At 41.5% G+C, this 26,852-nt stretch overlaps 1 protein-coding gene across 2 annotated transcripts in view; it reads left to right on the forward strand.

Moving 5' to 3' along the window:
- The window catches only part of LOC122798809 (single-pass membrane and coiled-coil domain-containing protein 3-like), a 150,969-nt gene that overhangs the window by 72,272 nt on the left and 51,845 nt on the right, over window positions 1-26,852 (forward strand). For both annotated transcript variants that reach the window (XM_044067930.1, XM_044067931.1), the window contains one exon: window positions 13,722-13,825. In XM_044067930.1, coding sequence (XP_043923865.1) covers window positions 13,722-13,825 — 104 coding nt within the window. The remainder of the gene's footprint in view (window positions 1-13,721; window positions 13,826-26,852) is intronic.

A 26,852-nucleotide genomic window follows, 5' to 3' on the forward strand; every position in this document is an offset into this window, starting at 1 on the left:
TATCCATACCTGCGCAATTGTCTAATTCAGGCAAAAAACAGGGCAAACTTCTAAATCATCTGGCGTTTGTAAAAAGGGTTCTGACTTGTCTGGGGTGCACCATAAATGAAAAGAAATCACAACTGGTACCCTGTCAACAGATTACATTCCTGGGTGCAAGGTTGAATACAACTGTCCAAATGGCTTTCCTCATGCCAGAGAAGCAAATTCATTTGGTTACTTACTTCAAACAAGTGGCCACAAAAACCCTGCTATCTGCAAGACAGATACTGCAAGCCTTGGGGTTCATGGCCTCCTGCATTCTTCTAATTCCATATCTAAGACTGCATATAAGGAAACTACAGTGGTACTTAAAAAGTCTAGGGAGTCAACATTGTCACAGCCTGGAAACAATGATTCCTATCATACCTTGCCTACACCTGGAGTTCTTATGGTGGGCAGAGTCCTGCCACCAAAACAAGGGACTGCCATTCACACTACCCCCTGCCACTCAAACCCTAACTACAGATGTATCAGACTATGCATGGGGGTCTCACCTGGAAGGGAAGTGCGTTCAGGGCAAATGGAACCCAAATCAAATGCACCTACATATCAATCAAAAGGAAATGTTAGCTGTACAGAATGCTATGACATATGACAGCCTTCAAGGACTACATTCTTCCAGGACAACTAATGGTAAAGACAGACAACACCACAGTTATGTGGTACATAAACAAGCAGGGGGGTACACATTCCTACCCCCTCTGCAGGCTAGTCATGGCATTGTAGAACACAGCCTTGAGCTACCAAGTGCACCTACAAGCTCAATTCCTGCCAGGAAAATCGAATACACTGGCAGATGGACTAAGCAGAAATCTCATGGACCCACATAAGTGGAAACTGGAACCATGGATTTTCAACATGTTGGCAAGCAAATGGGGGAGCCCAGACATAGATCTATCTGCCTCCCCCCAGAACTACCAGTTGGACAAGTTTTGCACAAGGACTCCCCACAAACAAGCCTGGAAAGTGGATGCTCTGTCCTTCAGCTGGAAAAACCTATCAGTCTACGCCTTTCCCCCTCTGCCTCTGCTCTCCAAAGTTCTGCTAAAAGTCAAACAGGACAAACCAAGGATGATTTTGATTGCTCCAGACTGGCCGCACCAGCACTGGTACCCACTCCTGTGCAGTGTGTCACAAATATCTCCATGGCACCTGCCTCAGACCCCTTCCCTGCTGTCTCAGCAGAAGAACCAAATTCTGCACCCTCAGCTTCCAACATTGAACCTTGCAGCCTGGCTAATCACTTAAATTCAACCTTATCATCCCTCAGCAAACCTGTGATGGATGTCATCTTGGAGGCAAGAAGACGTAGTACTAGAAAATCTTATGCTGACAAATGGAAAAGATTCTGTGCCTGGAACCAGTCTTTAGGGATGAGCACAGCAGCGCCCAGATTTTGCAATACTTAACTGAGATGCTTCACAGGGGCCTGTCTTTTTTCTCTCTTAAAATCCACGCCTCAGCAATTTCAGTTCACTATAACACAGAACCCACCCCTCTTCTCTCATCATCTGCTCAAGCAGTATCTCAGAGGGGCAAAGAACTTGAGACCATCCAGGAGAACTCCTACTCCTGCCTGGGACCTTAACTTTGTTTTTGAGAAGCTCACTCTACCTCCTTTAGAGCCAGCTGCTACTGCAGACTTAAAATTTCTTTCTTGGAAAACAGCCTTCCTTTTAACAATCACTTCAGCTAGAAGGATATTTGAATTACAGGCCCTTATGGCAGTGGAGCCTTTCATCATCTTTCATGCGGACATGGCATCTCTCAGGACCAATCCATCCTTCATGCCCAAGGTGGTTTTCAGTGTGGCTCTTAATCAGTCCATTCATTTGCCAACCTTCTTTCCCAATCCACAGAACAAAGGGGAATGGAGTCTGCATTCATTGGATGTGCACAGACAACTTAGATTCTACTTGGACAGGACTAAATCTCGAAGAAAATATGAACAACTGCTGGTAGCATTTGCTGCAGGGGCAGAGGGGAAGGCTGTTTCAAAACAAACCATTTCTAAACGGATAAGCCATTGCATTCATTTCTGCTATAAGCACCATGGAAAACCTATCCCCCAGGGGATTAGATATCATTCCACCAGGGCTACATCTACTTCTGCAGCCTTTCCCAGAGTTGTTCCTACCAGGGATATCCTAGAAGTTACTACCTAGAGTTCTATACATACTTTCATCAAGCATTATCATTTACCAGTTTTCTCTAAATCCAGAGCTGGCTTTGCCACTGCTGTCTTGCAGGGCCTTATAGCTGGCCCTAATGCTGTATAAACACCTCCTCCCAACCATAGCTTTGGGAATGTACCCAAATGTAATGACTGCAACAGTGAAACACAAAGAACATAGTACAGTTGTGTACACTTACTGCAAATGTAGATGTTCAAGTGTATTCACTGTTGCAGTCCTGGTTACCCTCCCTCCAGCCCCCTACTTTTCTCTGGCTATACCTCTACTTTCCTTTACTATGCTTAAAAGCCCTTTTGGTGTATTTGCTTTTGGTTGGAGGTATAATTTTGTGTTTTTAATTTTATTTGCTCCCCATTAGGGGGGCACCTGACATCTGGGGCAAGAAAAACTGATGTAATGGTGTTGGCTGCATGTTTTATACCCCTGACGACCTGACGTCATGGAAGAAGAGACAGCAACTGAGGCAGGACCCAAACAATCAGGCCGATTGATGGCAACCTGCCAACAGATTACCCAAATATAATGACTGCAACAGTGAATACACTTGAACATCTACATTTATGTAAGTGTAGACAACTGTACTTTACCTGTCCAGTAGGTAACAGGTGTAAAGGGCTAGATATGTAACATGCCCCATCAAGTACCACTACCTGTTAAACTACCTACCTTCCCCAATAGAATTACTTGCAATGCATGTCAATGCATGTCTTGGTAATCCCAACACTATGTAGTTATTGTGTGTGTGTCTGTGTGCGTGTCTGTGTGCGTGTCTGTGTGCGTGTCTGTGTGTGTGTCTGTGTGTGTGTCTGTGTGTGTGTGTGTGTGTGTGTGTTTTATTTGATAACACTGGACAGAAAAGTAACTTATAATACAGTTTTTATTCAGCTTGCACATTGTTTTGTCCAAAGATGCAGTAAGTTAAACAAATAGTATAAAAACACCAACAGAAAATGTCAATGGGCAGGTTTCTGCAAGCATAAATCTAACTTCAATTCCACATAAAACCAATTTGTTGTATGCTGAAAATGTAACTGATTCACACCCAGAAGACCCGTCTCTAAGCACACACTTACACTGTTTCTCTAGAGCTTCCTGGGAATCTCTACTAAGGCATGAGGAGACCCACCCCTGGCTGGGGCACTATCACAGACTCCACTCACACTCCAGTCCAGGACAGTCAATCTTCCCTTTGATACTGTAAGAAATCTGTAGTGAATATTTATATCATATACTACATTTATGTACCTTAAAGTGTTACCATACAGCAGATAAAATACATCTCACACCACTATTGTTTTATAAAAATAGTACACAAGGGGTGATATCTTGGACTTGCTATTAACCAACATGCGTAACCACTGCAGCATCCCAATAGTGTCATCCTCCCTGGTAAGATATGACCACAAAGAGGTTACTTTTGAAATAGCCATCTCCCCCAACCCCACCCCCCACCCCCACCCCGCTAGGATCAGACATAAAAACTTCTCCAAAGCTGATTATAGCCTCCTGAGGGATAGTATAAACAGCTTCACAACCCCCTCCCCCCTCTGTAGGAACTGGCACCAACCAATATCCAAAACTACACCAAAAGACTATAAGAACATTTATACAGATGCATGGATTCAGGAATACCTGACAGGACTAAATCATCCTCCGCAAGGAAGAGTAAACCTGTCTGGTGGACATCTGCAATACATAAACTCGATAAAAAAAGGAAAAAAAAATTGCTGTCCGGGACCAAGAAGGAACAGGTGTCCAACTGTAAGCAATGTCTCCTTAGCCTGAACAAGCAAATAAGAGCATTAGTGAAATCCTCCAAAGCAAACTTCAAGTCCAAATTAGCCATATCTACTAGAGACAACAATAAGGTTATCTTCACATATGTCTGGAACTTCAAAGGAAGCATCCAGATCTGTTCAGAACTGGTGGTCAAGAATACCAAATATACAAATGCCATACCTGGCCCCTTCCACTTATATCTAGAGAGCAAGTCATCACTGCTCTCTCAAAGGCAAAAAATACAGCCTTCATGTGACATTATAACATCACAGGCTGCATACTACGTGAACTCAGGCAGGAACTTGCAGCTCCATTAGGCACCCTATTCAACTAAAGACTGACTACTAGCTTCATCCCAACTGAGTGGAGGATGGCCACTGTCATCCCTTTACACAAAGGTGGAGCGTCCACTGATCTGGAAAATTATTGACCTATCAGCCTAACTAGCCTGATCTGCAAGGCCATGGAATGGATTATCATGGACCTCATTAACAAAGACATTGGCAAGCTCCAAACACTTGATCCCACACAGCTTATCTTCATCAAGGGGAGGTCATGTCTGCTAAATTTAGTTGACTTATTTGAGACGGTCATTAAAGCCATGGACGAGGGGAAGACGGTGCACACCACCTACCTTGACCTGACCAAAGCCTTTGAAACTATTCCCCACTCGAGCATAACAGATAAACTCTCTCCACTAGGAATCAATCCATATGTTACCAGATGGGTAGCAAACTGGCTCACTGATAGAACCCACATAGTCAAAATGGGAGAAGCAACCTCAAGCAGTAGACCTGTAAAAAGCAGTGTACCCCAGGATTCGGTCTTGGAGCCTCTGTTATTAGGGATATATTTTTCTGCGGTGCAGGCCAAAACCAGTGGGCTATGTTTGACTAAGTTTGCAAATGACTGCAAGCTGGCTGCTGTTATCATTTCTCCTAGTGATGTGGACATCCTCCAAGAGGGTCTCATTCAGAAAAATGACAGGTGTCAGAAACATGGCCTCAAGCTGAATACAAAAAAATGCATCATCATCCTCTTTGGGGAGAGTGATGTCCCCACAAATTATCACATTAATAACAATGTCCTAAGCACTCAGTCGTGAGGGATATTGACACCCAGGTTGATAGCAACCTGACTTTTGACCACCATGTTGCTTCCATTGTACGGAAAGCCTTCTACATGGCACATCTCATAAGTAAGGGTATTTTATCCAGGGACAAGAAGGTCATAAGATCCCTATATTCTTCCCTTATCAGTCCCATTATTGAGTACAGTGCCCCTTTCAGCATGTACCTCGCATAGCACATGCAGCAGCTGGAGAGACCACAGAAGTTCTTCATCAGGAGAATCCATGGCCACAAACATCTACCATACACAGATAAGGCTAAAAGCCATATCCCTCTACTCAGTTTCATACAGACACCTCAGAGGAGACCTCTGTCTGGCATGCAAGGTGATCATGGACCCCTCCTTGATGGGGCTGCTGCATATCCACAAGTCAAGCTCTACTCAAGTAACCAGCACGTGTGGCATCAACCTGGTCTGTGACATAGCCTAGTACCTACCTATGAACCTATTTGCTCGAGGGCATTCATAAGCCTAGCCAGAGTGTGTTGACTTTTGCCGCCCCATTGATTAATTTACTGAGCCTCTGTCAAGCATAGCAATTGAAGTAATCCCAGGGGTGTATTTTCTGTTACCCATCCACTCATCAAGGTTTCTCTTGAAGAGTGTTAGTGAGGGGCTCTGCCTAATGCAGTTTAGAATTTTGTTCCAAAGCATGGGGAGGCTCTGTGACAGGAATCTATCCCTCCAGCATGTCCTATTTATTATTGTGGTGAGCTTTAGCTCACTAGAGTGCATGGCTCACAGTGACTTGGATCTCTTTAGGTGGAGCATGTCCATCAATTCTGAGTTGGACATGGCTTTGTAAGTCAGGTAGAGATCACCTCTGAGTAAGCGATATGCCACTGAGTACAGCTGGAGTTTTTTCAGTCGGGCTGCATAGTGCTTATGTTTGAGGCCATTAATCCTCTTGGTGAGGTACTCATGTGGTCTTTCCAGCTGTTGGAAGTGTCTTGTCAGGTACATCCCAAATGGGACATTGTACTACACAACGGGTCTGATGAGTGACAAGTAGAGGGGCACGATAACCTCTCTATTTCTAGATGCGAACTCTTTTTAGTAATTAGATGGACCTCATAGAAGGATTTCCTAACCACTTTGGCAATATGATTGTCAAAGGAGAGATTACTATATACCTGGGTCCCCAGATCTCTTATTACCTCTTCTGTATTAAGGGGGCTGCCATCTATGTGGTAATTTGTGGGTGTTTTATTTTTCCTAAATGGGATGACTATGCATTTTTTGGCATTTAGCTTGAGGCCATGACTTTGACACCAGGTGTCCGTCTCAGTGAGGCCATTTTGGAGAATATCCGTGTCAGCCGGAGAGTCAGTTATGGCTCCCAGTTTGCAGTCATCAGCAAACTTGGTCAGCCATAGTCCTCCTGTGTTTTTCTGTACTTCTGAGAAGTATATGCTGAACAGGAGGGGTCCCAGGACTGAGCCTTGCGGGGACACCACATGTGACTGGTTTAGAGTCAGACCTGGAGCCTGCTATTCTTACTGTGAGCTCTTTCTGTAAGCCACTTGGCAACCCATCTCATGACATAGGGATTTATGTTCAGGCTGGTGAGTTTTTCTATAATACCCAAGTGGGGAATGGTGTTGAAACCCTTGGCGAGGTCCTGGTAGGCTGTGTGAACCACATTTCCCTTGTCTGTGACCTTGGTGACTGTCGCGAAGAAGTCAGACAGGTTTAGTAGGTATGATCTGCCCTTAACAAAGCAGAACTGGGTCAGGTCAAGTGATTGGAGTTTCCCGATGGCTTTGTTAATGAGTTCCATGATAATGTGCTCCATTGCCTTGCAGACCAAGCTAGTCAGGCTTATGTGGTGATAGCTCCCGGGGTCTGTTGTGGCCCCTCTTTTGTGGAGCGGAATAACCATTGCTGTGCACCATTCTATGGGTGCATAGCCTGTAGAAATGTTGAGGTTGAACAGCGTGTTTTGGGTGGTGGGTTAGTTTGTTCTGTAGTTCGTGTAAGACACAGCCTGGGACACCATCTGGCCCCATTCATGCTTTGTTTTTGTCTTTTGAAAGGACTGTTTTAACCTACGCGTCTGTGATTTTGGGACTTTACACTTTTCCGTTATTGTTGTGGGCCCTTTTGGGGGGGGGGTTCAGTGCAAATTCACCCCCTTATCTGCCAGGATGTTGGCAATATCAGTAGGTTCAGTATATTTTCTGCTGTTATGCACTAGCTCAGAGCATATCTGAGAGTTGCCATTTAAATTTTTAACATAGCTAAAGAAGGCTTTGTGGTTATCCTTCGAATTCTTGGCTATTTTTCTTTAGAAGTTAGCCTTAGATGATTTTATGAGGGACCTTAGTTTCTTGCCGATACTGATCAGGGATGCCTTTCCTTCCTGGGATTTGCTTTTTTTCTGAACTAGTTTCCTTCTACTATTATATAGTTTGTTTATGGCAGGGGTCCATCAGACTGGTTTTCTTTTCTTGGAGGAGTGAGTCTTGGTTTTGCTAGGGATGTCACGATCCATGCTTTCTTGTAAGTGCTCATAAAGTGCATTTGTAAAGGATTCTGCATCTTGGGCAGCATTATCCTTTAGTGTGTAGTCTGTGAAACTTACCACCTCTGTCTTAAGTAAGGTGAAGTTTGCTTTAGAAAAGTTTTTACTGTGGTGTCCTTGGTTGGGGATGGTGGTGGGGTGTGGATATCCAGAGTGATTAGTTTATGATCTGATCTAACCAGTGATGGGTTGACCTCTGGTGCAGAACAACTGTTGCCCATGTTGGTAGTGACCAGGTCAAATATGTTATCACCTCTGGTAGGGGAGTTTACCAGTTGATCCAGGGCATTTGAGTTATTAAATTCTAGGAAGCGCTGGGCCAGGAAGTTTGTACGCAAGTAGTTTTACCAGTTAATGGTAGGGTAATTGAAATCACCCAATATCAGGGTGTTTGGTAGGGCTTTCATGTTTTCCAGTGTCTCCAGAAAAGTGGAGTGTTGGTCCTGGGTCATGGAGGGTGATCTGTAGCAGGCCACAATTTGCATTGCAGATTTTCCCGATGTTAGTTGCACGTGGATGATTTCAATGCTATCATGCTGCAACATTAACCTGGAGGTGTGGGTATCCTTGATGAATATGGATACACCCCCTCCTTTTGTGTTTCAGTCCATGTTCTGTGGCCGAAATTTGTGGTAAGAGTTGTAGCCCAGTAGTGCTGGGGAGCTCTCTGGAGCCTTGAACCAGGTTTCAGTTACTGCACAGATGTTGACGTTCTCCATACTGAGGAGTGCTTTGAGGGCATGCATTTTGAGATTTAAACTCCTGGCATTGAGTAGCATAACCCTCATTTTTTTGTTTTTTGTGCTGTTTATGCAGGTGTTTTTGACTTTTAAGCCTTGCCTAAAAAAGGCACTTTGGGGGCGGTAAGAGCCTTGGCCAATATTTGAAAGCCTAGGGGTGACAGGTGCAAGCCATCTCTTGCGAAGAAACTTGGCTTGTCGAGCATGTCATCCCAGGCAGACAGACACTGGATCCCCTTTGAATGACACCAGAAGATTAACCAGTTGTTGAAATTGATCATTTTTTCTTTATACTGAGGTATCATTCTTGGTGAGGGCAGGATGCTACTCAGGGTCAGGGTCATACCCGCCTGGGCTACATGATCAGAGAGCTCTTCCATGTCTCTTTTCATGTAGTCCAGGGAGGTACATCTCAGGTCATTCACATCAACAAGAACAATGACAGAGTCATATTTGTACTTGTTCTGGAATGACCTGAGCACTTGTGTTATGTGACGGATTCTGGTTCCTGACAGGCAGCTAGCAGTAACCTTCTCCTTGTCCAGCCTAGTAAGTGGGATGTCAGTGTGCCTGAGTATAGAGTCACCTATTACTAGTGTGTTAGGTATGTTATTTTGCCTTAAGGGCTGTGATTGTGTGGCACACTGAGTTTGTGTTTTATGTGCTGTCTGGTTTGTGATGGGAGGTGCAGTTTGTTTGGGTGTCTGCTTTGGAGGTCTCTGTTGCTTTTGCAGGTTTTTATTTTGAGCCTCCGAGTATGATTTTGTGTATTTATGTGTATTTTTTGCCAGTGCTGGTTTAGTAGGTCTGTGTGAGGCTGGAGGTGTGGTGCAAGTATTAACCTTCTCCTGTTGACTGTCTGTTCCAGTCTTGGGTGGAGAGAGCTTAGCCTCCAGTTTGGCTGTATAATTGCATCTCTTGCATATGTTAGTGTTTGATGGTAGGAGGAGAGGGTTGTCTGTGTACATGAGGCAGTTGAAACATTGCCTCAGGATACTCAGATTCACCAGCTCGACTGGGGAGTACACCTGAAATTGCCCTTTGGTCATGCCTGAATAGTAGGGTGAGCTGCTTAGTCGCTTGGTTGGTGAGGGGTGAATAAAGAGCCTTGCCCTTCTGGGCAATCAAGTGTTGGGGTATTAATGCTAGCTATTAGGTCTGAGCAAGTGCTGGACTTTAGGATGCTTTTTGAGTGCTTAAGTTGAGAGTTAGACTAGTTTCAAGGGAAAAACTGAAGAGGAGACTTAGTGAAGCCTGGAATAATTTAACCCTAGCTAACCGGCGCTGCCAGGTGTGCAAAACCACGCAAACGTGGTTTTTGTAGCAGGGAAATGAAAGAAATAAAAATTGGCCCAAAATGGCCAATAAACTACTAACTTCTGGGCTGGAATCACTCCTCCAGGGACAGATAGGCTGCTCAAAGCTCTCCTCTCTCACAGGTGAACAGAGAAACTTCCTTCTATCCAAGTAAGGTATGGGCAACTCAGAAACTTGTAACACAGCCTTGAATTCAGCACTAGCCTGAAAACTGGACTATATTAGCTCAGAAAGGTGGGAAACAAGGATTTGTTTTTGTTTTTTTTTTCAAACAGAAGGCAAAAACAGTCAAATATACACTGTAAACAGCTCACAGCAACTTTAAATGCTCAGAAAAGGCTATCGCACTTTAGTGTGTAGCCTACAACAGCTATACAATTAATTTAAACTTAAAATGACTTTTAAAAAGTGCAGGCAGTCAATAAGTACAAAATTGGAAAAAACAAGCTTTTGAATCACAAAAACGCTGGAAAATCCGCATTTAGTGGAAAACAGCTAAGTTCAGCAAGAAAATGCCGAAAAATGATACTTAATCACTCCAAAGTCTCTCTTTTGTGTCTCTATTGCTTGTAGACTCTGCAGGACACCAGGCTGGAGCTTGCTGAGCTGAATACAATCACAAAAAACATGCAAGCGTTTTTTATAGCAGGGAAATGAAAGATAGAAATTAGCCCAAAATGGCCAATAAACTACAAATGTCTGGGCTGGAACCACTCCTCCAGGGACAGATAGGCTGCTCAAAGCTCCCCTCTCTCACAGGTGAACAGAGAAACTTCCTTCTATCCAAGTAAGGTATGGGCAAAAACAGAAACTTGTAACACAGCCCTGGTTTCAGCAATAACCTGAAAACTGGACTATACTATCTTAGAAAGGTGGGAAACAAGGATTTTTTTGTTTTTTTTCCAAACAGAAGGCAAAAACGGTCAAAAACACACTTTAAACAGCTTAAAACAACTTTAAATTCTCAGAAAAGGCTATAGCACTTTAGTGTGTAGTCTACAACAGTTAACAATTAATTTAAACTTAAAACGACTTTTAAAAATCGTTGTTGATTGAACAAATTTGTGTCCCAGAGACTCCCCATCTATGGAATAGACTCTCGCTCCACATCAAGCAGAGTACCTCTTTACCCATTTCTAAGCACAACCTGGATAACTGGATGGGAAACAGAAAATATACCCCTGGGATTCCACTCGTGTCCCTGCTGGAGAGGGGCATCTGGTGCTGATTTCTCTAAACATGGGCTAAACTCTTGGCTAGGCTTATAAGGGCCTCAGGGCCAATAGCCTAGTAACCTTCTATGATCTTATAATCCTAGGTACAAGTGCAAATAAAACAGATTATTCCAAGCAAACTGAAGTATTGTGCTTTTTAACTAAAATATACAGCCATTACCTTTAGTTATGTCTTATACTACTGGGAGACCGTCTCCATTAGTAGCTTTGTTTGTATTCAAGTGTACAGTAAAATAAAATATTCCTGTGACAGCAATAACTTTCATGATCCACTCCAGTGCTGCCCTTCAATATGATTAGTTTTATTTATTTTGTTTTGTTTTTATTTATCGAGTTTTTTCCAAGTGGGTGTAGTCAAAATTCTCTTTTCAGTGGAGGCCGAGTAGAAAAGATCCAACATGTTAAAACATTTTAAAATTCAGTAATATACATGAAAACATATTAAGTAATATACATTAGTAATCACATATTAATTTATTAATTAAATTATATTTATATAGAATAAAAGCAATATAATCCTTATTTTGTATGTAAAATAGATACATTTTGTTTGTGAGGCTTAATAGTGAAGATGATTTTATTTTGAGTTAGATTCATACTTAATCATGTTTTTTAAGTTAATGTAATGTAATATATAAATCTGTCTTTGAATGTGTTTTATATCCCCCTTAACTACAGCATTAACATTTTCTACCCTGCCTGGTTCCTTCTCTCACCTCTATTTCTCTGGATTTCTAAGCACTAGTTATATGATTTATTATCTATCTGACAAATCCACTAATACATCTCTTCAGATGCTCAATATTCAACATCTACTAAATGCATAACTATCTTTTATACTGTAATAGTCACCTCTATTTTCAAATGAATGCAATGTAATTAGCAGATGTATGTATAATTGTTGACAGATGAGATTAGACAGGAGGGCCCATGGACTATGATGTTTGCAGATGACATTGTGATATGTGGTGAGGGTAGGGACCAGGTTGAGGAGACACCCTGGAGAGGTGGAGATACGCTTTAGAGAGAAGAGAAATGAAGGTCAGCAGGGCTAAAACAGAATATATGTGTGTAAATGAGAGGGAGGGTAGAGGAATGGTGAGGATGCAGGGAGTAGAGTTGGTAAAGGTGGATGCGTTTAAGTACTTGGGATCAACAGTTCAGAGTAATGGTGAGTGTGGAAGAGAGGTGAAGAAGAGAGTACAGGCAGGATGGATTGGGGGGAGAAGAGTGTTAGGAGTGATTTGTGACAGACAGGTACCAATAAGAGTGAAAGGGAAGGTCTACAAGAAGGTAGTGAGACCAGCTATGTTATATGGGTTGGAGATGGTAGCATTGTCGAAAAGGCAGGAGTCAGAGCTGGATGTGGCAGAGTTAAAGATGTTAAGATTTGCACTGGGTATGACTTGGATGGACAGGATTAGGAATCAGTATATTAGAGGGTCAGCTCAGGTTGGACAGTTTGGAGACAAAGCAAGAGAGGTGAGATTGCGTTGGTTTGGACATGTGCTGAGGAGAAATGCTGGGTATATTGGGAAAAGGATGGAGCTGCCAGGTAAGAGGAAAAGAGGAAGGCCTAAGAGGAGGTTTATGGATGTGGTGAGAGAGGACATGCAGGCGGTTGGTGTGAAAGAGCATGATGCAGAGGACAGGAAGAAATGGAAACAGATGATCCGCTGTGGCGACCCCTAACGGGAACAGCCGAAAGAAGATGATGTATAATTGTTATTAGAATATTACTTAATGTCTGTTCGTGCATATTACTAAATGTCTGTTTAAAATGTTTGTAATATGTTGGAGCTTTTCTCCATTGGTCACTGCTGAGAAGAGGATTTTGGCAAAGCCAGTCAGACAAACTCAGTAAACAAAAGCAAAATAAAAGAAAATTTAAAAAAAATTACAATAAATAAACAGTAACTGTGCTTCTGGCAATCTAGAGTGGTTTCACTTGTGGCAGTGAATTATGGCGAAGGCAGGGAAGACTGTTGATATTATAGAGTTAAAATTAATCCCTGTCTAAAAATGCTGTGCGTTTGTGTGAAAAGTGAAACTTTTTGCCAAGAATCTGTCACTGTTCTTAATATTGTACTGGAAGGCATTACAGTTAGTCTGAAGTGGGTAAAATCTGGGAAGTTATACGAATCAAGACCAAAGCCTCTGCTCACCACATATTTGTTGGCATCCAATAGGATTCTACATCGATTCATCAGAAATGGATGGATGGGTGGGTGGGTTTAGGTCAGATGGATGGATACATATCAGGGCATTGTGTGTATTAGACATGAAGGATTCATATTAAGCTTTATACAAGGCATTCACAGGTGTTATAGCCCTTATTCAAGTCTGTATATTATTCATGTCACAGAGCACAAAAATAATGCCATAATAAGTTTTGGAGTTCTTTATTAAGCACAATTATGAATACTATGTAAATATTGCTTGAAACTTTTATCTTGCAGAAAGAAAGATATACAAAGCCTTAGTCACTATCAAAGTAAAATGAGTTTGCAGTATTGTTTTGTTGATTTTCTCCTAATAAGATGTTATCATTTAATTTATTTACCTTTTTGCTGTAACTGTTTGTGTGTTTGTTTTTCCAGAGAAATAAATAGAATGGCTTTAAATTAACAAATCTGTAATATGAGTCAAAATACAATAGCTGTTCTTCCTTTTTAAATAAATGTTTAGCATCTGTATGAAAGACTATTTTCTTTGATATTCTTTGTTGTTTAACTGTGTGCATAACTTTTATTCACAGTGAGTTCTGTCATCGATTTCAGGAAAGAAATGAAGGGTGAAACTGTTCTTTGGTGTTCTTTGCTTGGAATTCCTGCAGTTCTGCTTGTGTTGTTACTTCACCCGGTAGGTATTGCAAATTTGAATGCAGGGCATTACCTATAAGTTCAGAATGTTTTACATTTCATTCTAGAGTAAACTGTATCATGTTAGGCAAATACTGAAACACTGTTCATTATCTGTTTCTTCTACAGTGATTTTATATTTGCATTCTGTGGTTTAAAGTAATTAAATTTTTTTGTCACTGTAGTGTTTGGCTTCATCAGCATTCTTGAACTTAGCTGTTCACTTTTTAGTTTTTTTCTTTATTATTGATAAAGACTTTATAACATGCAGGAAGAAGGAGGAGAATGAAAGGAAAGGGGCAAAGTGAGCAGGAGAATGTGAAACAGGGAAGAGTTTATTTAGTTTGCATTAATGATGAGACAGGACCATTCTAAGTCACTGATTCTTTCTTAGGAGAGATCCATGGGGTACTTGTAGCTAGGGTTGCAGATTAATCACCATTAACGCATGCAATTAATGTGTTAAAAATTTCAGCAACTAAATTTTTTAACGCAACATAAATTTATGAATGTTTGTTTTTGGTGTCTGGATATGTTGTCAATAAAAAAGAGCATCCCTTGAACCAACACGTGTAAATAAACAGGTCTGCTTAAGCGGGTCTACGACAACTGATCGAAAATTAATTTATGCGAACGGCATATAGATCGAAAATGCCGTTAACCAAAAGTGGTGGTGAGATCGTGTTACAGTGAAGATTGGGAAATTTGCCCTTTCCTCACTGTAATGCGATCTTGGAGCACAGCCCCCTCCCCACAAAACCAATTTCGATTAACTGCATTTCCGATCTATATGCCCTTCACATAAATTACTTTTCGATCAGTTGTCATAGACCCTGTTTAAGCAAATGGCTGAAAAAATAAAATAAGTCACAACATCAGTGTATTGTTTTTTATTGACTCTGTTTATTTATCAAAGTGCTCAACTAATATGCTTGAAGCGAAACCTTTCTATTAATATGCAGTTAATTTAATTTAAAATTTTAATTGAGCTGTTAATTATAATTACATTTTTTAATTGAACAGCAGCTCTACTTGTAGCTCATCATATAACAAACAAATGCAAAACAGGGTGACAAAAGTCAGCTCATTTACAGCAGTAAGTTAGTACACAGGATTTATATTTGCAAAGGATCACACAACCATGATCACTGCCATGTTACACACAGAACTTTGTTTTGTACAAATGTTTTACAGAATCAGTAACATGATTAAAGTAACTACTGGAACAGATGGCACCATGAAAAACATTGAAAGAATTCAGAAGTGTTTGTGACAGACATAAGACAGTCATTATACTAAGTGAAAAGAAGTAAGTTGTTGGTTAAGTAGGATTTTCCACATATCTATTAAGAACTATTATCAATGGTGCTTCCCATTTGCAAGTTGTTCTTGATGGTTGACAGTCTCACCTTCTGGGGGTTCAGGGTTGAGCCAAACTAAGTAGAACATCAAAGTACTACACCCATCATTAGGAAAGCTGTAATTGGTGTCAAACCATCAAAGGTCTGGATCCTTTCTCAGTTATTTTCCATTTGCCTTGTGTTTCCTGTGGGCTGAGCTTTGGTGTGGAGATCTCAAGGGGAGATGCAATTGGTGTCAGGCCATCAAACACCTAAGTCTTTTGTTGTGGGTCACCTGATGTTGTTTATCATCTGTAGGTAGAGTCTCTGAGTATAGTTGCACTGCTCTTACCTGTCAGCAAAACTACTATCTGCAGTCGATCCACTATAGTTTGCAAATCATGCCAGTCACTCCACGGCAGATGCCATCTCAGTTGCACTACATCTCACAATGGCATACCTGGAGATTAAGAACAGTTACATTAGAATGTTTCTTATTGATTTTAGTTCAGCATTCAACACAGTTATCCCACAACAGCTAACTGAGAAAGTTGTCCATCTAGGCATCAGTAACCACATGTGTAACTGGATACTAGACTTTTAAATTGAAAGACCACAAAAAGTATGTGTGGGCAAGAATTCCTCAAGAAACATCACAATTAACACAGGAGTACCCCAGGGATGTCTCGTGAGTCCACTATTGTTTGCCATACTAACGCACGACTGTATAGCCAGATTTAATACCAATCACATCAGATTTGCGGATGACACCACAGTCGTGGGCTTCATCAGTAATGAAGACGAAGGAGCATACAGGGAAGAAGTGATTCTACTGATTGACTGGTGTGCTAGGTGCAACCTTGATGTCAATGTCACCAAAACCAAGGACAACATAATAGACTTCAGGAGAACCCATCCAGCGCACTCACCACTCATGATTAATGGAGAGAGGGTGGAACTAGTAAGTAGCAAAAAATTCCTGGGAGTCCACATTGTGGAGGACTTATCCAGGTCACTAAACCCCATCACATAGTCAAGAAAGCCCATCTGTGCCTGCATTTTCTACAGAGGTTAAGGAAAGCTAATCTACTGCCCTCTATCCTTATCTTCTACAGGGGGCCATAGAAAACATCCTAATAAGCAACTTCATGGTGTGATACGGGGGCTGTTCAGTTACAGATCAAAAAGCACTACAGAGGATGGTGAAGGTCACTCAGAGAATAACAGGCTCCATCTTCCCAGTGATGCCTTGTTGTACCACATGAGGTGATGGGAGGACACTATACAGTATATTACATTCAGGTGCCACATGAGGTGATGGGAGGATTTTGTTTAACTTTATTAACACCTTACAGTATATTACATTTATGTGCTACAGGAGATTATGTCAGGATTTTGTTTAACTTTATTAACACCATGCAGTATATTACATTCAGGTCCCACATGAGGTGATGTGAGGATTTTGTGTAATGTTATTAACTCCATATACTATATTACATTCACGTCCCACATGAGGTGATGGGAGGATATTGTTTAACTTTGTTAACACCTTACAGTATATTACATTTATGTACTACAGGAGATGATGTCAGGGTTTTGTTTACCTTTATTAACGCCTTACAGTATATTCTATTCAGGTGCTACATGAGGTGAGGATTTTGTGTAACTTTAACACCTTACAGTATATTACATTCAGGTACGGTTCTCATGCATGGTGTACCGGATCTCATCAGTGACTGACTGCTTCATTTTGTACCCTATCCCTACCCCCCTTTTCCCATTTGGGTTCACCCTGACCATCCTGATGGTATGATTTTCACCCTTGTGGTATTATATCTCTTTCCATTCCTTTTTCATTTTTCCTCCCTTCCTCTCCTTATTCTAGTCAGTTTCTTCCACCTTCTCCGCAGGTCTTGGAACATTCTGGGTAACTCTTGCCACCATACTGTTTTTGTCAGACAGTTTTGAGTGGTGATGATTTTAACTTCAGTACTCACCAGTCTGATATTGTTCATTTCCACAGATGCTTTACTTCATGTTAAAATGTGTCTCCCCAAATCATATGTGTGTACTTACAGGATTTTTGAATGTCCCACAGTCCCAGAACATGAGTACAATCCTTTTATCTTCTTTATGATACCCCAGCATCTAATATCATCCTCCTGCCTTCCTGTACCATTCTCATGGGGGTAGATACCATCTGTATTGCATTCTCAGGCTTTGATTTCCAGTTTTGTGAAAGTTTTGCATGTCCTTCCCTGCCTGAACTGTCTTCTGTCAGTGACCTTTTCCATCCTTCTTCCTTTCCCAATCCTTTAGCATTCTCTCTTCTTCAATCTTGTCCATTCTTTCCATTAATGCTTAATATATTTGTTTGCTTCCCTAAACTGTTCCATTTCCCACAGATTGCCATCCTGTCTCCTTTTGCCCTCCCTTTCTTCAGTTTCCTTCTCTGTATTGTTTATCCATGTGTCCATAAGTACCAAGCAGTAATACCATTTGGGCCTCTGAATTCCACTTGTCTGTATTAACTCCTTCACTGTTTTAAATGTTTCCCACAATGATATTGTATGTGTCCCAAATATTCCTCTTGTGCTATTCCACTTCTCCTCCAGGTTTAATTTTTCTTCCCTATCTTTGCCTCCCACCCTTCTGTTTCTTATAGTTGTTAAGGTTCTTATCACCCCAATTCATGCATCCCAATTTTTTTAGCACTGCTTCATACATGATCTTTATTAAGTTTCTCCATATTTCCCTCTCATTTACTCTATTTGGCTTGGGATCCAGAGTCACTGCTCAGAAGGAGGACAGGCTAGAAATGGTATGGGAAATGTGGTGAGAGGCTTCAGAAGGCAGTGAGGGATGTCATCAGAATTAGTGACAGACTTATGGCAATCAGACTGTAGCCTAATGATAGGGCAGTATTCATAATCTCAGCCTCTGCTCCACAGCAGCATTGTGACAGTCAAGAGAAGTGTACATTCAGACAGCAGGTGCAGGACCTACTAGATAAAGCAGAACAGCATGAATTTGTGTTGATAAAGTCTGACTTGAATGCACATATTGTGACAGACAGAACAGGTTATGAGGACTGCCTAGGTCCACATGGGTAGGGCAGCAGGAATAAAGAAGGAGAGGCCATTTTAGACTTCTGTCTGGCAAATGGCTTGGTACTAGCGACCACATGGTTCAGAAAGAGAGGCAGTCACAAGATCACCTACAAGACTGACCAACATGCAACTCAGGTAGACTTCCTCCTGGTAAGGAAAAGGCACTGGTATATAATCAGTGATTGCAAACTCATCCTCAGTGAAATAGTTGTCTGACAGCATAAACCACTGCTTGCCTCAGTCAGCTACAAGCAGTGGTCAGAGAAGGCTCTAAGGTCAACAGAGACCAGGCTGAAGACCTGAAGTTGACTGGGGAAAAAGTGCAACAGTTCAAGGCATTACTCAAGGCTCTAGTACCCCGAATTTGGTGGAGGTGAAAAAGAATGGCAACACCTCAAAACAGCTTGTGTGTGAGAACTATAGGACAGATGTGTGGCCTAGCCAGGTATGGAAATAAGATACATAAAGAAAGCTGGTGGTGGAATGCAGAAGTCCAGAAAGTCATCAAAAGAAAGAAGGAATGAAGGAAAAAGTGGGAGATAGAAAAGTTGGACAAAGCTAGGAAAGAATACTGGTTGGCTAACAAAGAAGTTAAAAATGGAGTCACAATAGCAAAGAACAGGGCATCGGAGGTATTGTACCAACTTCTGAAAAGTGACTCAGTAAGGGGCACAAAGAAACTGTAGCAGGTTGTAAGGCAAAGACAGAAAGATAAAGACAATAGTCAAACACCCTTCATAAGGGATGCCAGCAACAGCCTGCTCACCAGTCCAGAGGACATTGAAGGAAGATGGAAGCAATACTTCCAGCAGCTTCTGAATAAAGAAAACCTCAGAAAGGCTGTATTGCCACAGACACACCCTACAGTGAGAAAAGAAAAAGGAGCCTACATTTAGAAAAGTAAGAACTAAGGAAATTAAGTCAGGGAAAGCAGCAGGCTCAGATGAGGTCACAGCAGATATGATAAAGAACTGGGTGAGATGGGGGAGAAATGGCTCTGGAGGTTGCGCAAAGCAGTATGGAGAGAAAGACATATCCCAGATGACTGGAGAATAAGCATACATGTGCCAGTGTACAAGAACAAAGAGGACATCCACAACTGTAGGTAGTACAGAGGTATCAAACTCCTGTCATACTGCATGAAAGTTCTGGAAAGTGATTGATAAACGGATATGCAGAGTAGTAGAAAGTAAGACTGGAAAAGAGTGAGACAGTTGAGAAGAAGATAGAGACGAGGAAAGATTAGGAAGGAGTCAAATTGGGCACTCCTAGACTGAAGAAAGCAGATGATAAAGTCAGTGCTGCAGTGGTTCAAAGTTCAATGTTGTTGTTGTTTGTCTTTCAGCTGTTCCCGGTTAGGGGTTGCCACAGCAGAACTCCGGTCTGCTAATGATTGGCAGTAGGTTTTTACAGTGCCGAGTTGCCAGCTCGACGCCCAACCTTCAACGAAGGCATGCCCATTCACGCATGTCTTTTAGAATGCCACTTGACCGCAGGGAGGACATGCAGACTCCACACAGAAGGCACTCCACGCACTCCAGCCCAGAACCTCTTGCTGTGAAGCAACAACGCTACCGCTGCACCACTGCGGATAGTGGTTCAAAGTTCAATAAACCAATGAAAAAAAAAACTTGAAATGTGCAGGTAATTCAAACACCAGACCAAACAGATTTCCTAAAATAGAAAATAAAGTGTAACAAGTAAAACAGAAAGCAGCTTTAACTGTTTAAGCAATTTACAGACAAAATTTAGATTTAATTTCCTCACCCAGCATGGAGTCTCCAACAGTGCTTGTAGTTTTTGCAGGCCTTGAATCTTACCAGACAGAGTAAGTGGTATGAGCTACCTACCTGCTTTCACTGCAGTGTTCTACCTCGTCATATCACAAACTTACTGAATATCAAAGAGCACAATCCCACTTTTCCCTTCCTGCTTCTTTTTCTACATGTGTATAAATTCCAGCAAGTCCCACCATTTTTCCAACTTCCTTTTTTCATGAAGCTTTATTCCATCTTTTTTATTTTAGAAATACTTCATCTAGTCTTCCTTCCAATACCTCTACAAAATCTTGATATCTGCAATGATTAAAGAAATAGGCCTCGTAGTCCTGTATTTTCTTGTTTTCCTGCTGTAGGACATTCCACCTTTCCTCCCCTCCCCATTTGTAGATCTCTACAGGGATTCCACGTGACCCTTCAGCTTTCTTCTCCTTCATATCATTTATGACTTTCTCACTTGTCACCTCTGGATATAATTTGTCTCATTGTCTTTTTATTCTTCCTCTAGTATATCTCTGTCTCTACATTCTTTCCCCATTGTATTCAGAGACTTCTGCCTATTCCTGTTTGTAAATGTCCCTGTAGAATTCCTTAAATATTTTCCCAATTAGCTCTTACTCTGCTCTCCTTAGCCTTCATACCTGTCAGTCTGCCTGTTTCTTCTTGTATGTATTTGCCTGTTGTTTCCCTTGTGCCTTTCCCACTACCCATCAGTACTCTCTACAGTACCACTGTTGCATTTCTTGCTCTGTAGTAATTTTTCTAATTCTATTCTTATTGCTTCTTCTCTGATCTGTAATGCTTCCCTTCTACTTTAGTTTCCAACTGCTTCTTTCTATTCCACCTGTAGCTCTCTCTCCATTTCTTCAACCACCCTTCTTTCTTTCCTTCTGCACTTATAAGTTTCCCTTGACAGTGACTGTGATCCTACCCTACTGGCCCTCTTCTAGTTTGTTCCTGGCTTTCATGTTGTCCTGTAATTACTCCTTGATTAGTGCATGCAGTGCTACCTTGTTCTGTCTCCTTCCATCTGTAGGTAGCCCATCTCCACTCCTTCTCCTCTTTTTCTGTTCCTACACACTGACTTTAAGTCTTACTTCTGCGTGATCTGATATGTGCCCCTATTATATTTGGATCTCTTCCATTATTAACATTAGTTTTCCTTCCTTAAGAACCTGCCTAACCTACTTCCCTGTAAAAAAAAATGTTTCCTGTGAAGGTGTATTCCCTCTGTGTTGCACAACTTTCCCTCCATATGTGCAGCCACAATCCCTCTTTCATTCATTGGCTAGTTGTTGTCTCATCATTTTATTGTACTCCTTTATTCCACACATGCTTTATTTTTATATTTCTGTGACAACATTGTAGTATCTCCTATTATCTATCTTGTTTCTTTTCTTCTAGGTCCATTTAGGTAAAAAAGTTCCTGTACAACCCTTTTGCATCTCTGTTTGTTGATTGTAGGTCTCCTATTGTTACATCTGCTCCTTCTACCCTTCCCTGCTGGATGGTCCCTCTACCTAACCATACTTTTTATTACTTTCTCTGTGGTTGTTTAATGCCCTCTACAAAATACATTTGCTACTCCACCTCTTTCCTTCTCTTATCTATTTTTCCCTTTGGGTAGTCATAACAAAGTATCTACAGAACATCTGTTATTTTCAGTTTTGTTTCTTGTGTCTGCAATTGTCATTCATTTTTCCTGTATTCTCCTTCTTCATTTATGAGTTGATGAACCTCCAATATTCTCTTGTTTCCCACTTTTCTAGTTGCTGCCAATGTCATAAGCCTTCCTGGACCCACCCTCTTGTCTGAACTTTGTGTTCTTGCCAGCTGCACCTATGCTTAGACTTTCCTTTCTATCTCTGGCCTCTGTATATGCCACGGATGTGGGCCTTTAAGAATGTCCTTGTTCCCTTCCAGCTGTTTGATACACTAATATATCACATGTCAACCCAGTACTGATGTCACAGTCTTATTATATTACATCATTCCCATTCACAGATCTCCCTGCCCCTCTGTTGATAATCAGTCTGGTGTGCAAGCTTCTTTGTATGATAGTCTGACATTTTTTTTTATTTGTGGTATTACTGCTCTTTGCTTTTCTACTTATACAGCAGCAGTCCTTTATTTCATATTTGTCTGTGAGTTGTTCTTTACCTTACTTTTCCCTGTTTTCCCCATAAATTCCATTTCATGCCTCGAGTTGTTACAATAGCAATTGTTACTTATTTTTTTTAAGACTTCATAATTATACTTTATTTTACTGCAGTTTATACCACTTACTTAAATAGTTATGAACAAATATGTCACTTTTTTTGGAGGCTTGCCCGTTTGCCCCCTTGATGACATTGCCCAGGGAATTGATTCAGTTCATCCCATTATTTATAAAGTTTTGTTGTGTTCCCTGTAATGTGCTTCACAAGGGAAAGATCTGTTTTATTTAACATATAATTCTGCCCTGTCTACTGTTGCCTGCCCTTCAGCGAGCATTCCTTCCACTTATTTATTTATTTTTTTCTGTAGTAACATTTAGCCCTTTTTAGTCCTGCATTCTAATTCTTCATGGATGCTTGGATCCTGCTTTAGTCCCCCATTTGTCCATTAGTTAAGGTCTGAGTTGTCTGAACCATCTGACAAGCCATCCTACCTTCTCCTCACAGCTCTCCCTTGTCTGTTTCTTCTTCTGCTTCTGTCACTGTATTTGTGTTTAAATCACCTTTGGGAGAAACGTTTCTTTCTTCTGTCCCTTTGATATAATACTTTCATTTGTTTTCCCTGCACCATTCTGTCCCTTTTCTCATGTTCTTGTGGTTGTATTTGTGATTTATTTCCTCTTCATCTCTTTTAGAAGCATGTGATATTTTGTATTTTATGGTTTTGTCTTCTCCTCTGTGAGGGTTTCAGCATCTGACATTTTGCACATCTTCCTGGTGTTGTGGATCACCTCACCTGTGTGTAAGGTTATGTGTTTTTTAGATGATTCACCTTTTTACCACCTGGGTTGTTTAACTGTCTGTGATACCTTTAATTAAACTTTTGAACATACTTCATATTGTGTAGCCTGACCCACTGGTCTTTCTTCTACATTTGCAGAATTGCAGGGTATTTCAGCCTTACTGGTGTCCCAATCATTCTTAGCTTATTTAATACCTGCAACATCATTTCCTTCTCTTGTAGAAGTAAGTCTTAATCAGCTTTCTAATATCCCTGAAAATGGGATAACTAAGCATTTTTGCTTTTTTAATTATTATTTTATGATTTTACAGCAAAGGAATGGAAAAGTGGCACAACATACCTGCGTCTGTTTTCTGCTGCTACTTCTTGCTGCCATACTCTGTGTTTCCTCTCTTAGTGTTTCTTGATTTTCTGGTATGAAAAATGTGTCATGTAATAGCTGCATTATAAATTGTTCCCTTCGCTGTTGGTCGCTTTCTCTCTTGCTTTGTAATTATCCTGTTTTTACTCTTTCTTGAACAATTTACAAGATCATCCATATTTTCCCTCTGCTTTTTTATTATATCTTTTAGTTCCTATATGCCATGACTCTGTTGCTGCAGTTCTTCTTGCAATGTCCCTTGTAGCTTTTCCACTTCTGTTTGTTGTTGTACTGTAGTTTGTTTCAAAGAGCTCACATCCCAACATAATGTGATTTTCTTTTTGAACAATATACACAGTTACTCCTTCTTACATGTTTAAAAAGCAGGCATCTTTCCTCATTTTGTTCCTGTTCAATCATCATTATTTCTTTCTTTCTGAAACTCAATTAATTCCCTCTTTAGGCCAGATACAAAAAAGAACTCCTGTCCCAACACTAGCAAATCCGACCTTGAAATTACCTCGCAATTCAATACCTTCTTCACCTCTTCTACTGCTGAGCTAACCAAGACCTTTCCCAGCTATAACCCTCTACCCCACCCCCACTCAATCTTCCTCTCCCTCCTCTCCCCCCTTCTTTCGAACACAAACACGTCTCCACTTACCTAATAAAGAAAACTACTCTCTAAACTTAAGCCTTGCTTCATTGCCCCCAACAACATTCCTTCCTCCTTCTTAAAAATAGCCTCTGATGGTATTGCTCTCCCTATCAGCATCCTGATCAATAGATCCCTACTTGAATCCTATGTACCCAAACTATGGTGCTCTGCATATATTCCTCCACTTCACAAGGGTGGCACAAACTGTAACATCTCTAATTTCCACTCCATAGCCATCCTCTCCCCAATCTCTAAACTTCTTGAAAAATGCATCCATCTTCAACTCTTGCCATTCCTTACCAAACACCAGCTACTCTCTCCTACCCAACACGGCTTCCGCCCTGGACACAGTACTAACACCGCTCTTCTCTCCTTCTTACATACTGTCAATTTAGCTTGTGACTCCGGTAAAATAGTATCCTCAGTTCTACTGGACTTATCTAAAGCTTGCGATACCAACTCCCATACCCACCTACTAAATCATCTGTCTGATCTCTGTCTCTCCCACAAAACACTATCTTGGTTCTCCAGCTATCTTTAAGACTGGTCCCAAGCTGTAACGTGGGACCAGGGCACCTCCATTTTCCTTCCTACCCCCACTGGAGTACCCCGAGGCTCCATACTTGCCCCAGTGCTTTTCAATATCTTTATTAATGACTTTCACAAAGCCATACCAAAATTGTGCAATATACTGACAATTCTTTTATCTGCTGTCTCTAACCTAACAGATGTCCAATTACTGACACAAACAGCCTTCTCAACCACCAAAAAGTGGATGCTCCAAAATCACCTTTCTCTAAATGCCAACAAAACAAAAAAATCCTTCTATTCTCTCCTTCAAAATCCTCCCGTTGATAAATATTCACTACAAATTACCAGCCATAACAACTCCATTATAGAGGTCGTTCCCTCTGCCAAACTTCTTGGTGTCACCATTGATGAACACCTAAAATTTAACACTCACATCCAGCTAAACATTAAGAAAACCCACATAAAACTTGGCCTACTTTATAGAAACAACTACTTCCTCTCTCCTGCTACCAGACTAACTCTTGCCTCAACCTATCTCCATCCCTCTCTACTGTATGGCGCTCCTCTGCTTACTAATTTATCCTCTTCACTCTCCTCCAAACTGGAAGTATGTTGCAATAAAATCTCCAGACTCATCACTGTACCTCCCTTCTCTCATTAAATTGGCTTGAACTCCCCAACCAACTTGACTTTCTCCAACTTACCACAGCCCACAGACTACTGTTCGAACCTACTAAGTGCCCTGCACTATCCTATATTCTTCGACCTTATACCCCCCATAGAACCCTTAGATGTTCATCGTGTTTCACTGTTGCAGTCATTACACTTGGGGTTATTCTGCCGTCAGGCGGTCCCACAGTCGGCCTGAGTTCCAAAGTCTTGGTCTGGCGTCGGTTGCTGTTGCTTCCTCCCTGATGTCAGTGTGCCAGGGGTATAAAAGATGCAGCCGACACCATTTTCTTCTGTCTTTCTTGCCACGTGGTGCCCAAAGCAAAAGTAGTTCGCAAGTGCTGGTCGGCCGACTCCTGAGATTTTCAAATCTGAATTTCGGAACCGAAGTCTTCAATAAAGCTAAGTACCCCGTTGGGGAAACTTTTTCTTGCCTCAGACCGATGTCAGTAAAAGTTAATAATTGTATTTCTTGTGGGAAGAAAATACCTCATAAGGATTTACTGTATTCCATGCCTAGGCCCAGACCACGATGTCACTAGTCAGTTTTGTGCTATCTTTAACAAATGCACTATTAAACGTAGGTTTGATTTTGCTCAGCATTACTTCAGCCGAAGGTTCAATTACACCATGCCGTCGGAACAACCGATGACTGGAATGCACAAAAAATGCAAGGACAAGGATAAGGACAGGCATCCGAGGTCCAAAACTGACGATGAAGCCTCTTATAGGCCGGTCGCTGGTTCGCCGGTTCAGTGAGGCGCTTTCGCAGCCCCTGACACCCGCTACCTCGGAGCCACAGGCCACCTCCGACTCCCATGTGGAGACAGCTAGGCCTCTGGAAACTCAAGGTATTGGGCCTATGGAAACCAATCCCTCAGAGGGGTCCGGAGCCGCTGAGCAGGCATCGGCTTCTGAGGGTGTTTTCAGACCTTCACAGTTTACCTTTAAAACAACTACAAAGTCTAAAACACCATTAAAGACAAAGAAACAAGTACAGCATTCTCCTGGACAGTCCTCCATGCCTAAGAAACAGATGCTCAAAATGGCCGAAGACCTAATTACTCTGATCAGGAGTTCCCATCCCCCTCCTGATAAAAGGCCTAGGCAGGATACAGACTATGATTCTTCTGATCAGGTTTCCATTTCCTCTGATTCTTCCTCAGGCCAGGGCTACTCTTTTCCCCCATGAGGATTCCGATGCAGAGAAGTCTGTCCCTTCATCCTCTCCTCCAGAGGACTACTCCTTTGGGGGAACCTTACATTCCATGAGGGAGCATTTTCATTGGGAGAGCCAGGATTATTCTGAATCCAAGAAAAGACTCAGAGGTTTCCTTTTATTGCCTCAACACAGGCCCCTAGTTATTCCACCTGTGTTGGATATTGTGGATGATGTGTTCTCTGAATCTAGTTTAACCCCTAATTCTTTGCCCCCAGCACCTGTCAAACCAGATAGATACTATAGAGTCCCTGACTCTCACAAATTTCTATATAGAAACCCCACTGCAGACCCAGAAACTATTTCCCAGGGTCCCAAAGGGGTTAAGGCTTCCACTGCTAAAAATCCAGTTCCCTCTGATAGGGATTCTAGAGCATTAGATAGATGGGGGAAAAAGTTTACAC

This window comes from Protopterus annectens, chromosome 3.part1 (assembly GCF_019279795.1).
Source record: "Protopterus annectens isolate FY-2018-M chromosome 3.part1, PAN1.0, whole genome shotgun sequence".
Taxonomy (NCBI): Eukaryota; Metazoa; Chordata; order Ceratodontiformes; family Protopteridae; genus Protopterus; species Protopterus annectens.